At 30.6% G+C, this 15,144-nt stretch overlaps 1 protein-coding gene across 1 annotated transcript in view; it reads left to right on the top strand.

Annotated features, from left to right (window-relative positions):
* Window positions 1–364: 364 nt before the first annotated feature.
* LOC131853028 (phytanoyl-CoA dioxygenase domain-containing protein 1) overlaps window positions 365–15,144 on the top strand; it is a 35,811-nt gene continuing 21,031 nt past the window's right edge. The window contains exon 1 of the mRNA XM_059203819.1: window positions 365–452. Coding sequence (XP_059059802.1) covers window positions 423–452 — 30 coding nt within the window. The 5' untranslated portion in view covers window positions 365–422. The remainder of the gene's footprint in view (window positions 453–15,144) is intronic.

Here is a 15,144-nt window from a genome sequence, read left to right on the forward strand (position 1 = left end):
TGCAGTCGGATCTTATGACAAACCAAAGCTGAATGCCAATTTCGAGACTACTATTTATATAAAAAGGTTTAATTTCGCTTAGCAACAGTTCTCGAAGCGTCAATCGATCGCAGATGGTGTCATATGCGCCCCCGCCCCGTGCTGCGTCGTTAAACAAGAAACGCAAGCGCAGGCAACGATCGTTTATATGAGTGATGATTTCACACTCCCATTATTACACTGCTGACTTAAAACAGATGTACACTAATGGTAGAAATATGCGACGACCAATGTACGTAATATTATTTATGACTGACTTCGTCGTGATCCCTAGCATGAGTCTACTGTCCAGAATTTCGATTGCTTCTCGAGTGTGTTAGTCTTGTGTTGTTGCTGGTGACCGATACAAGTTTATATTGAATTTAAAAGATCGAGACGGAACCATGTGTGATAACAATATTATACGTCATAAGGTAGGGCATTATATAAAATAAACTAAATAAATATCGTACAATTGTACGTTAGTTATATAGCTGTGTTATATTTATAGGTATATTGATAAATTGTGTTGTAAGGTCACAACTGCGAACTTGTTTATTTTGTATGATTCTTGAATTTGCATTTTCTGTGAATGTGATACATTGCTAAGCATTGATTTTATTGGCGAATTTACGGAATTGGATTTACATACTATACTTTTTATATTGTTTTTTATGAGAAATATGAAATATTTTATAATATGTGAATTGAATTCAGGATATTCTTTATTGATTCTGAATGTACTTGTGCAAGATACAACTTAGTTACATGACTATTTAGGAATAATTTAGTAGAATAACTAGTTACGAAATTAAGCCGAAATATGAACAATGTCTTTAATGCAAAAAAAAATTAACCTCAAATAGGCATTGTAAAAATATAAATAGGTATGATATATGAACAAAATAAAAATTATTGTATTATTTGTAACGTTCCTCATATTCACTCGTACTGGATATAAATTTATATAGAAAGACCCAAAATATTCAGTTCTCTACTTTGCTTCCTAGAATTTAGAGAAAAGTAGTAAAATAAGAATCACTGGCTTTCAGATACGGCACTTTTTATTTTGATAATAATATTGTATATACAATTTATAAATTTAGCAGCGTAATTACGATCATTGCTCCCTAACAATAATAAGTTAGTAAACATTCTTAGAAAAATATAACAAGAGTGTTTTTATGTCGATCCTCTACTAATAAGCGGATTAATTATTTTTAGTATAGAAATATCTTTAATGGAGTTAGTACTTTAATAACAATATTGTTGGATACATAAACAAGGACTTAAGTACTATATAAATGTAATATAATAATTTAATAAAATGCAGAATGCACATTTAACTTCTATGATATAAAAAAACGTGTAAAGAAAGAATATATTATTATTAATATTTAGGTTCTAGCTAGATCTCATTTAGAGCATCTAAATTGGACAGCTCGTAATACTTTTAAAGCTTAAAATGGCAAAAATTCCGATTAAAATGTCACAATCGTAGATATTAAAATTACATTTTATAAAAATGTGTAATAATTTTTAAAAATTAATTTTTTGTGTAATTATTGTTTTTTAATACATTTTTAAAACAAAGAGAGCCTATGTTACTTCTTATTACATCAGCAACCGCCAATAAAAGTCCCGTCAAAATCGGTCCCGCCATTTCAGAGATTAGCTCGAACAAACAGACAGACAAAAAATTTTATTTTGGTGTATGTACCGTATATTCATATGCATGTAGTAAAAACGTTTATTTCAATATTACAAACAGACACTGCAATTTTATTTATATGTATAGATTGAAAACGGCCAAGAAAAAAATTTATACCGTGTACAATTCAATACACTGTTTTTATGTTTTGAACTCATAACGACTGTTTACCTCTATCTTTAAATAAACAAAATTTATTTAGCTCCGATAAACGGAAAGATAATGCGGCGCTTGGTAACTGTTATTAAGCTATAATTTTAAATGGTTCTGAAATAAAATATGTAATTGCTATACGACGTTCTCCAGCCTTTGTTTTGGCCGAAAATTTATTCAACCACATACAACTTAACGAAGTTGTATATGGTTGAATAAATTTTCAAAATAAATGCGAAATTGTACGCAATCATATAATTACTTTTTGTTTACGTATAGGTATAGGTAGTGAGTAGCGTGCCTGTCTGTTTATTTGTTACATTGTTTGAAAAAGTGAAGGTAGATTGTATGTGCATATTATGCCTCGGGTTACAGGTAGCGTAATATGTGATAGTATAGCTAAAGTAACTACTTAATAGAATACATATTGATAGCACTATAGTAACATATTGAAAATTTGAAATAACACGCTATATTTGTTGTGCCGTTGTTTATAAAACAATATTACGATAGCTTGTAGCAAATATAACAATGTTACAAAACATATTGAATTAGTGTAGGATTGAGTTTAATATCAATAAAAATTGCTTTTATAAGATCTAGAAAAGCAGTTCAAGAGCAATAAGCTAAGGTTTATATTGGAATATTTGCATTGTATATTTCTATGTATTTGTGGCTACTCCGTGTTCCCTTCTACATTACACTAGGTTTGCCTGCGGTTTCACCCGCGTTAAATTTCAATATAAAATATAGCCTCTGTGTTATTTTGATGCATAAGCTATGTATAGCTTCATCAAAATCCGTTCAGTAGTTTATGAAAGAGCCATACTTACACACTTTCGCTTTTATAATATTATATAAGGAGACATCTTTAATTATGGCATTATGAAATTCAATGATTCAATTGTATGCATTTCTTCATATATGCACCAGCAGTTTGGGTCGCTCTTATATAGTTTAATAGCTGTTCACCCCGCCTTCACACGGGTGTACGTGATTATACATATAAATCTTCCTCTTGAATCACTCTATGTATTAAAACACCGCTTCAAAATCCGTTGCGTAGTTTTAAAGATTTAAGCATACATAGGGACAGATAGCGGCAGCGTCTTTATTTTATACTATGTAATGATGGTTTAGGTTTTTATTTTCATCAATAAATTCATTAATTTTTTATTACGATATCATCATAAATGAAGGGAAAAAGACGACCGCCCTCAATAAAATATACGAGACCTGTTCCTCTTTGATCCTCAGGAGGATTCTGAAATAAAAGACTTCCGACATCAAACATTGAAAGCGCACTCACATCCACACCTACTAGCAATCATGAAACTTTTATTCTGCAAAGGGAAAAATAAAATAAAGAACCAACATGGCGGTATATGATCAACTAGAAAACGAGTGTTTCGACGATTGTTAATGTATAAAAAGGAACTGCTTTTGTAGGTTACATAGTTTCTTAACTTGTAATTTAATATTCATATTAAATCACAAGTTAAGAAATAATTATTCCATTTTCTGCAAAATAAATTCTTAAGTTAATTAGTGTATCTAATTAGATTAAATCAAAAACAATCGGACAAAAATACAAATATTTGTAGATTATATTTACTGTACCAGACAAAATTTCCAATCCTTTAAATAAACATTGTTGAAAATAAAACATTTTTGCCTCGAACCATATCCTGTAGCAACATCAATTGTATCATAGTCATAGTCAAGGATTCGTCCGTCTGTTTGTTCAGGTATTGTCGCTAGGACTTAGATAAGTTATTTATCTCAAATAGCTAACAAAATTGCAAATAAAAAGAGAGGAAGTAACATATATTATAAACCCGACTTACTCGTAATTTATCAATTAATAGATAATCACCGGAATAAAATAATCACATTAAAATAAATTTCAAAATATTTTTACTGGGGGATTTGGGCTATTGTCTGGTGTTTTAGACCTGTAGCACTGCAACCTACATGAAGCTATTGCGCTCGGCCTTTTTCAGAGCTCACTACCTAGACCTGTCAGGGACAAGAATTGAAGGATATCTTAGGAGCGATTATCTCCTCAGGATAGACTGTAAATTTTCCTAAGGAGTTATTTCATTTATGCATGAGTGGGCTACAACTAAATAAGATGTGTAGTGGCGTTTTCTCTTCAATTTGGCAAAATATGCAGATTTTTGTCTTGACTAGGTTTGCCATATGTACTTTCAATTTGCAGTGTCCAGTGAGGGCCCTCGTTATGATATGCATCATAACGTTGATTTTACTCAATAGCAATAGTCTATTTTTAACTTACAAAGTAACATGTAGATGTAAATTTATTTTCTAGTTCTGTCCAATACAATGCCTACACAGACACTAACTGAAAATGTAGTTTTAAATGCAAACTGTCAGGAACTAATACTGAAAGTTCGTTCGAGTGCAACTTATAATGTATTCCAACTCTATTGTTGGACGGTGTTCCTGTTCTGTATTCTGGGAATGACAGATATTATAACAGACTGTATTTTACTGCCCGCATGAATTTCAGTGAATAATATCCTACAGGTAATTGTTTATAGAATAGGCTGATACGGATCAGCATAAGAAGAAGACGTTCAAAGAGGACTGCGCCGAAACCAAATAATGGGATAAAGACAAGGCTATGATGATGAATTGTTTATAGGACATAATCTTTGGAAATCTTTCCTTTGAAGGAGCGGAAAACCTCCATCCATTTTCTCAAAGTTGCACATTTGTAATATTCACTATAGTGGGCGGCCGCATCTTGGCTCTAACGCTCATAATGTTTAGAGCTTAATAAAATCCTATACTCTGATATAATGTCTCTTTTATAATCATAATGGGGATTTCAAACAGTATTATCTTCAGTGTGTACAGTGGTTTTAGAGGTTACTTTCCCTGTTGCAAAATCCGCTAATTTTAATTACACCAAATAAGTATTAATATAGATATGATATTCATTCCTGGGAAAGGAAAAAACTAACGCACTTACTACTTACTTGTGCATTAATGTAAAAAAATTCTTGTTGATTAATATATAGCTCAGGCTTTTGAGTAAATTGGTGAAACACATGTCGTTTACTACATCCGACCACCTAATAGTCCAGTATGAACAAAGGTATAGTCCATTTTGCGGTAAGCGTACATTAAAGAACTTACTCGTATACTTACTAACTTACCTTTATAGGTGCTCTATGCAAGTTGACCTCCACTTTTTTTTTATTGTAATGTATTTTTTGTAGTGATATTTTGATCCATTTTGTATTAGATACAAATCCACACTTGCATTAATAACCGTTACCCCACACTAATCCGACTTTACACAACGGCATGTATTACTTAATTAATAAACTTGCTGTGCCCAAGGTTTCATCATCGGTGTGAAATGAAATGCCTATGTGTTATTTTGTTTATATATAAGCTATTTTACTGTAAAGTTTCATCAAAATTCGTTAAGTACTTTTGGGTGAAAGAGTCACAAACATCAATTTATCCATATATACTCATAAACTTTCGATTTCTTAATATCAGTAAGATTAATTAACAATAGTAAATAATGTATTTAAAATTGATAATAAAATACAAATTGGTACTCTTGGGGATATTTTTCTAATCTTTAACCTATAGGTATTTTGACCCATATTTAACAAAATATTCCTTGAATATTTTTCTCTCCTTAAGACACAAACAGAGAATTAGATATTTTTTCCTAGTCACGACTGAACGATATTGTTATATATATAAAAAGTCTTTAATACAATACGAACAGAATAAGACTGCTGCATTATCTCTCGACAGATATCTGCATGCGATTGAAGCAATAAGTGTCAACTTCAACACATAGATCTAATCACTTCCTGGATCGAACTAACTGACGATTGAAACTGAAGGAAATTAATTTGCATGTAGCCTAGTCTGTTAACAACGATGTAATTCTATAGAAAGCTATTAAACCTTGACAGTATGGATAGCAAATAAATTATGTTTATTAAAATAAACATATATAATCTTTATTATTTTTGTATTCGGATTCTATCTGATAAAATACTAAACAGTACAAAATTGTAGATATACAATAGATGATTCGTCATATAAGAGTATATGTAATTCATATAATGATTGTAATAAAAGAAGTATATATAAATTCTATAAACCAGCATTTACCTAAAAAAAATAAAAAAGAAATATTAACATGTTCTAAATCATATCTTTCCAAAATTTAGTAATTTTAGTTATGTATTAACTAGGTACTACGTCAGGCTCTTGTAAAGTCTGGCTTCCATCTAGAACATTAATCATTAAATATGATTTTTATGAATCTAATAATGAAAATTTTTATTTTTATAGTAAAAAGGTATTTGGAAGGGAAATAGACCATAATGAAGAAATATCAAATTTAAATTTAACAAACCAACTAAAGACCGACGGTTCATTTGTATAAAATATTTAAACATCATTTTCATACTTCTAGTTTATTTCTTTAGGAAAGATGTTTCGTTTAATCAAGACCATGACGTTATTATGTCACTCATAGATTTCTATTCCAGAAGACTAAGATATCCTGCGTTCTTTCCCGTAGTTGATACCTCACACTTCAGCCGAAACACAACGCACAAAGCAAGCTACTCAGGCATAGAAATATCCTACGCAGAGGTACCAACGCAGATGCTTTTAGTTCAAAGTCGACCTCGATAAAATAATAAATACATACCATTATTTAGTTGGTGGTGATTGCATTTGAAGACGTTACATCCGTACTGAACGACACATCCGTAGTGAGCGCTCTTAACATCCGCTTGCTATCATCCGTAAACAGTACAAATAATTACAACCTATCTCATTAAGGATGAACGAAGATACGAAGAGACTTATACGCTTGGCAGTTTATTGACAGATAAATAACGATTGTGAGGTACCTATTAATTGATACATCTATTAGATTGCGTGCTACAATAGTACAGGCAAATTACAATAGTCTAACTGCAGAGTATATAACTCATAATATTTTATTAATTATTATATTTTAGTCTACTAATCACACGATTACCTACTGCTTGGTAATAGGGTTTTTAAAATTGTTGTACTTTCCAGTTGAACTACTCATTTCCGTTGTACATTTCATAGGAATATTTATTATTACATCGATTCTTAACTAATTTTAAGGTCGAATAATCAAATCGAATACATTATAGGCCCATAACCCCTCGGAATTAGATATTCATGCAGTAGATATTAAATATTATAAAATAATGATGGTTTATAAATGAATACTAGAAAAAAATACATAAATACATATACTGACTATATAAATGTAGAATGAAAGAAATGTTCTTTTTTTAATGTGTTGAAAGTGTAATGCTGACCGCATTTATTTTCAATAAAATTATCAAATTTAAACATAATAATATTTTATTTAAATTTTCAATCCAACTTTATATCTACGGTAATCAGTATACCTGCATCTAACTTTTATATACTCTAACAAACAAATCATTTCAGCGTTTCCTAACTCTGAAAGTATCGTCAGTATCAGAAAAGTTGCAAGATAACAAGAGAGAAATAGAAGTCGAATACTAAGGAAAGTTTTATATTGAATGTGAACTGATTTAAAAATCAAAGTTGAAAAATTGTAACAAGCTGCTTCAAAAACTGCACTGACAACCTAACTATAATAAGATATTGTATAATAGAATAGAAAAGAATAATATTTATTACATCATACATAACACAATAATGATGATGCTCACAGCAGCTTATAAATTATTCTAATATATAAATGGAAATAACACTGCTTGTACTAAGATGAACTAAAATTAAGATTCAAATTTTGAATTAATATAAATTTTACGTTTCAAATAAGTTAATAAATTAATAAAAGTGGAATCAATGTCTAATTATCTAATATTTGTGGATGATTTTATTTAAAGTTCTCGCTTAGAGTATATGTAATACAACGACTATTTGTCTAAAAAGCAATTTCTATATTACCACACACAGTAAATACCAGATTCTGTAAATATCAAGTAGCTACTCCAACCCAGATTTCAATATAGTAGCAAATCTCAATGGGTTTGTACATACTTATGAAGCCACAAACTTTGAACAATTGAATCGGTAGAATCGAAATTTGCTGTCAAAAGTAGACAATCATATATATATATAGCAGTTTATTGACTACGACTAAAACTAAGGCTATAGTTTGGTTACTAATATTTCTTCGATATTCAGGACCATTTACTTATTTTATTTTATGTAATGTACTATTTATCTGTTAATTTTTGTGGGTCTAATACAGGCTCTTATGATATGTCAAATTTACCTACTTACTGATCTGTAGTATAGTAATTACTAGCTATACCCACGACTTCGTCCGCATAAAATAGTGAGCTTGACCAAATAATGAAAAAATATTTAATGACCTAATCCAATAAAAACCAAATGAAAATGTTTCATCGTTTTAGCTTCAAAAGTGATGATACAAAAATCCATACAGTTCAATCAACAGCCTAAAAAATAAGTTTCAAACATCTAGCTTTGAAAATGACGACACTTCCATACAATATTTCACATCTACGAGTATGATTGAACCCCTTATATATTTTCATATCTAGGAGTTGAACCCTTATAACCCTTTTTCTTTATATATATTTAATAGATGGGCTAAAAATTAAACTTCAAGCTTTATTTAATAAACTAACCCAAGCCAATAAAAAAAGGTTCATCATGTAACTTAAAAAAAACATGAATTCACATGAAAACTCTGATCCCCTATTAATCATCCTACAGGTTCACCTAGTGCGGGGTCTAATGTATAACAATTTTTTTAAAATATTAGTATATTTTAAAATAAATAAATTTACTTTACCTATTTTACTGTATTAGAAAAATTGTACTTACAACAAAGTTTACTTTACTACGTTTAAAAAATAATAAATTAGGCGTCAATATACGTAGTCGTAAAATATATGCGTCTATTTGTTTGACTATTTGCTTCACATAAAAAGTGCTTGAGCAATTACAATGAAACTTTCAAAGAATATGTTTCTGAATACGGGCGAAATAAAACGTAAAAGAGAGTTTAGTTAAATTAGCCGAATCATAGGAATGAAATTTGTGAATATTTTATTGAATAATGTATTAATAAAACAATACATGACTATCAATATATTATAGATATTTTATTTATGTTTGAATTGATATTTAAATTTATGCGATCATTTGAAATTTCATCAATTATGACGTCTACAAATAAATGTACACGGATACAACTAGTAATTTTTTAAATATATTTGAATAACAAAATTATAGAATGTATCTCATCCGTAGTTTTAAATCAATTGAAAACGTACCTGCTCTCTGAGCTCAATATCGGGCAATTTGTATGTCTATTCATAGAGACTAAAGAGCTTAGGCAAATCCTAATGAAAATACCAATTACTTAATATACCCTTTGTTGCTAGGTACATAAGGCAAATCAGTATGATGGTCCGCCGGCGGGCATAATTTCTAATAGCCTAGGATTATCTAAATACGCCTGTTTGATAGGGAACTAGGGATTAAAATGAAACTGTTGTCTATATGTATACAATAAATTAATATTATAGCAATAACGTTTGAATATTGATTTATTTTTAGCAATTACAATATCAAGGAAGCAGATGGCTCACCTGATGGTAATTGGTAACTGTCGTTGTCATTGCTCTCATGTGTTCCCATACTGTAGATATAAGATTTCAATATTATCTGATTGCACTAAGAATGAGTGCGTAGCGGTTTCTATGTTGATTATCGCATGCCTGTTACTTGTTTTTATGTAAATATTTATCTTAAATAACATCTATTCAAAAGAGCAACACACAAGTTTCTTGCACATTTTTTTTTGTGATGAGTTCGAGTTCTCTATGATATTAAAAAATGAATAATTATTATTGAGTTTATTTGTATAAAGATTATTTCTATTTCTATTTCAGGCCTTGATAGATACTTTATAATAATTTCTTTATATAATTTTACTACCATATATTTCAATGTTCTTTTACCAAGACACAGCCCACAAAGTAATATGCTTGGTAATTACTGCAATCAACTGTCTGAAATATATTAGTTATTCATTTACTTCAAACATTATTGGCCCATATTATAAAATAACATATACAAAAATAAAATAATAATATTGTCTTTATGGTCACCACACTCACTATGATAATCTGCCACGGTAGCGCCGCTACACCAATCCCTTCGGTTAGTAGTCTTCCTTCATGAAGATGGACAGCATGTTGGTAGGGACCCGTGCCATTTTATTGTGCTACTATTCCATTATTACTGTTACTATTCCATGTGCTTCATCACAAGATTCAAATATATCACACATAATTATCTACATTAACTTTAAAAAATATAGTTATAAATCTACTTTAAAAATTTGTTTCATTATCTAATTTCGAGAACTAGTAATTTAAATACAGGCAATGCAGTTTGTTACTCAGTGTATGATATATATTATAGAAACAAATTGGAATTTACTTTAGAATCTTTTTTCCCCATTATTTGTCCGTAACTCGGTCTCTATGTTCGACTTCAGCATATTTATGCCTCAGACGTTCCCAATTTATGTCCCCTGTAGAATAGAAACGACTGTGCTAAAGTTTAACATAGTTTGAACACGAGTCGGTAGACTTAAAAAGTACGTAGTAATGAACAAGTTGGTGACCGATCTCTTATCGGTTCTATGATTATATTAATACGTGAAGCAAAAACTTTGTACCTCTTTTTACAAAAATTGCGCGGACGGAGAAGTATGAAATTACAGATACTAATATAGAAAAGAAGTACAGAATCTTTTTAAATAATGCCATAAAAATATATTAAATTAATAAAAAAAATCATTACACACACTACCATATATTTGATACACACACATATAGAACAACATATTGTAGCTTTTTATTGACAATAGAACCATAATAATGTTCAAACTTATAATTGAAATTAATTATGATCGAATTTCGACCATTTAGCGACCACTAGTATAAATAAATGCTCTTGACATTGACTCTGAAAACACTCCCAGAATAGCCCTTTCCATAGCTCGCGGAGTTATTTGGACCGACCTCATACTGTTAGTATATCGTCAGATCACGTTTCAGAACATTTGGTCAACACAGACAACAAGCATTGGAGAAGTGATAGGGTAGGATTACCTACGTACGGATAAGGTATAAGAAATACTACTATATTGTACTAAACTAATCCTTACTTAATATTATTTATTCGACAGTGTATTAGTTTACCTGCTCGTTTCTTACGACTAAACAATTTTACGGATCTTGACGAAATGTGCTACTTTTTTTTTTCATTTAAGTCGATTATGCGATTATGAATTTATTTCTTTGACATCCTCTTATGATGCCGTAACAGTTTAATCAATTATCATAAAATTCTGGTGTTTGGGATATTTGGTGTTTAGGAGAAGCTTTACTCTCGAGTGTCCGTCGAAGATGATAAGTTGATTATAAGGTCCAATCAGTTAGTGAACCGCAATCAATTTACCAGGAATTTCCACGATGATATCCTGATCCAGATTCACGATGGTATCCTGATGTAACACCGCAGACATAAATACAGCATGGTACGTAGTTAACTATAGGATCACTAGTCCCCATTACTGGGGGGAGGGGATTGTTAGTAATGTGGATTGATAACCCCATTGCTAGCAATGTACCATGTCAGGTCGACCTCCACGCGGTTCCCCCTGGAAACCATCGTGTTAAATTCCTGGTGAAATTGTCACGATGGGCTAACTGACCTGACTTCATGCTCATCTTATCGTCCTCCACTGGTGCCCCTCCAGCGTAAACCGTTAGCGCAGGCGGGTGTACCATTCCACTATCATCCACAAAAAAAAAAAAAGTCCCCATTACTAATAGTCCTCTTCCCCAAATCCTAATTGTACACCCATGCAAAGTCTCTAGCAAAACTTAAATATTTTCAAGAATAAGACTCACATATTAATTTCTACAAATAAATATTTGCTCAATGTCTGTTCATGACTAATGTTTGGCGGAGCCAAATCCTAATTCCCGTGGGCCGATGAGTTGCACTATGTTTGTAGAGTTAAAATAGTTGCAACTATAACTATTTTTAATCACAATTTCCGCGATGAAACCGCGCTCCTAAATACATTATGGATCCAATACCATGGCTTATAAACGTTCATTACAGACAGGGCAATAGCCTCAACTAATACTTTGAAAGTTTATGAGGGATTGATGTGAAGAAATATATAATAAGATATGCATGTATTTATCACATCATTATCTATACAAAGTTGGGATAAAAGGTGAAATATTATATAGATAATAGAAATATTATTGGAATAAAAAAAGTATTTGATAGCTAATTTTTAGAACAAGGCTACATAAAATACTACAACCAATGGGAGGGTATGATAAAATGATCAAAAACGCTGAAATATTATTTATTAATAAAAGTCTATTGATTGAGAAGTGATTGATTTCTTTTACAAACTTTCGTTCCTATTAAAAGTATATCTTTGACGGAAAATAGCGTGTATCTACTCGTATCTATACATATATCATTCGTCACGTATCATTTTTAAAACTAAATTTTAATATTTATTTAATAAATTTTAATTTTTACATATAATATTTTTAACTTTCGCATTTATAAACTTACAATTTGGGCATATTCCGTTGACGACTACCTACGTATAAATGTTCGTCAGAAATTAGGAATATATTGCTACTATTAAAAACATGTAGTATGCTTTTAATAATAATAATACAATTTCACTACCCAGGACAATTCACATAACGCCATCTAGGCCCAAGTTAATCGGAGCTTGTGTCATGGATATGGTTAAATATAAACTGATATAAATATTTAAATATTTTTCAAATATTTTCTGTATTCTAAAAACCCAGACCAAATTCATAAATACATATGTTTGTATCATGCAAGGAATCGAATTAGCGACAATCAGAAATACGAGTAAAGCGGTGTGCTAAACCACTAAACCAACAAAAACCACCAATTTCACCGATATCGTTTCATAAAAAAATATGGACATACTTTGTTTGGTCATATTTCGCAAAATAAATTACAGAGATACCAACAGATTCAATATTTAGGGTTCCACGCCGGAAGTGTACATAAAATAGATGTATGTACGTGTACCTACATTGTATATGCTGATGTCAGAAAACAAAAGAGGTTTAAGTAATTATTTAAAAGTCTGCGTTATGTGGAACGTATACAATTTGTAATAATTGTTTAGATATTTTAATCCTACGGTAGGTAAAACCTTTGTGGAGAACATATTCTATCTTTAGGTCGTATTATATTTGTGTGCTCTATTGTTGTTGTACTCACAAGAAGAATTAATGATATTATTTTAAATAAATTATTATTTTCATCATTTATATATTCGTACATATTCTTATTTTCTCTTTATATTTAAGGAACATTTTTCAATACATATTTCATTTGTATGTTTGAATGTCTATATATAAATATTATAATAAATATTTCAAGTTATGTGTTTTCAATTTCAAATATATTTTACATAATAAAACTTATTTTTATAAACATTCTCGGGGTCAAATACCAACACGATGGACCTTATCAAAATGGCTATAAAGCAATCTGCTGCGGAAAATTAGAAATACAGTTAAAAATACTGCCAAAAATTACCAAGGAAGACAATGAAGACCATCCTCTGATACTATCATGAAAGCCACGACCAAAGTGGTCGTGGTCATGAGAGACGACAAAAAAATCGAATAGATAAATTAAATATACGGCAAACATAAAAATAAAAACTATTAATTGAAAATAGATTACTACTTTGGTTCCAATAAAAACACAATCTCCAATTTATAGGGACAATATTATTATTATTATATTATATTATAATACATAATACTGATCCGCTTTTTACTTCGTTGTCAGATAAATATGTTGGCAGTTAGTTTTAAAACAGAAGTTTGATTTTACAAACTAATCCTTTTTGAACTGCATTGCAAAAGTTTATTAATACACGGAACAGTTAGTTTAAAAGCCCTAGCCAATATATACAGAGTTTGCTTATTTAATACAAATTACAACCGGGGTTTTCTGCAAATAGCTTTGCGTACACTCTACATATGAAACTTTCATCGGAATACGTGCAGTAGTGCAGAAATAACCGGATGCAACGAAATTGGAAACGAAATATTCATATTCTGTACAAATAATCAAAACAAATATTTTAAATTAAAGCTTTAGTAAAATTATTCTATGTCATAAAAACAAAGAAGAAACTGACCTACCTGACCTATTTTACAGCAGTATATAAGAACATAACACAGGGGTAGCCGTATAATTATAGAGAAAACGTATTACAATTTTCTACCGTCAAGGAGATTACAAGTTACAAAACCACCTAATGAATCGCTAAACATGAGATGTAACAAAGTCGTCGAGCGATGACAAAGTTGATCCAAACAGTCCCCTTTCGTAGGTAAACCCAAGGCTTTAACTACTCAAACTGGCTATTCCAACTCAGATTGAATTCCAAGAAGATAATAAGTTATTATCTTTAACTTAATGAAATAGACTAGCGTCTCCTGCGTCCTCTGTAATCTTATGACGTTCCTAGACGGCTAACTAGGAATTCAATCCAACTGAATCCAATACTCGTAACTTTGCTAAACAAGTAACAAGAAATTCCTTGTTACTGGTTCTGCAAAGTCGATATCTAGGACTTAGCCGACTGAGTTTCGTGGCTTCTTGTTGTTTTCCAACAAAGCATTAAAGCTTGAAATGCGAGCTGTAATTAAATTCATCGGCATTGAAAAGGTATAGGTATTTAAAAATTGTGGTATGATCATCTAATCTACTAGAAGTATGTGTAAAAACATAATCGCTATAGCATACCAACCTGTATATAATGAATAAGTTTTTTAGCATTAATGAAGTCGGAGTCGCGTACATCAACATAAGGTTTCGTACAACCTTAGTAGTAGGTACCGTGGTACACATAGTATTGTATGTAGTGTTTATGTAAATTATAAACTAGAAGTTATTTTTGATGTTATTTTCATCGGAAGTTGCAATATAGCGCCTATATAACTATACTAATACAGAGAGAGCTTATTTTGTTACATGGAAAAGTAAATTCATCTACATTTTGCAGATACCTATTCAGAAATTCTATTCAGTGTTTGAAAAGAGTATTACTCATAGACTATACTCAT

This window comes from Achroia grisella, unplaced genomic scaffold (genome assembly GCF_030625045.1).
Source record: "Achroia grisella isolate CSIRO2021 unplaced genomic scaffold, CSIRO_AGI_Agris_v1 utg874, whole genome shotgun sequence".
Classification (NCBI taxonomy): Eukaryota; Metazoa; Arthropoda; class Insecta; order Lepidoptera; family Pyralidae; genus Achroia; species Achroia grisella.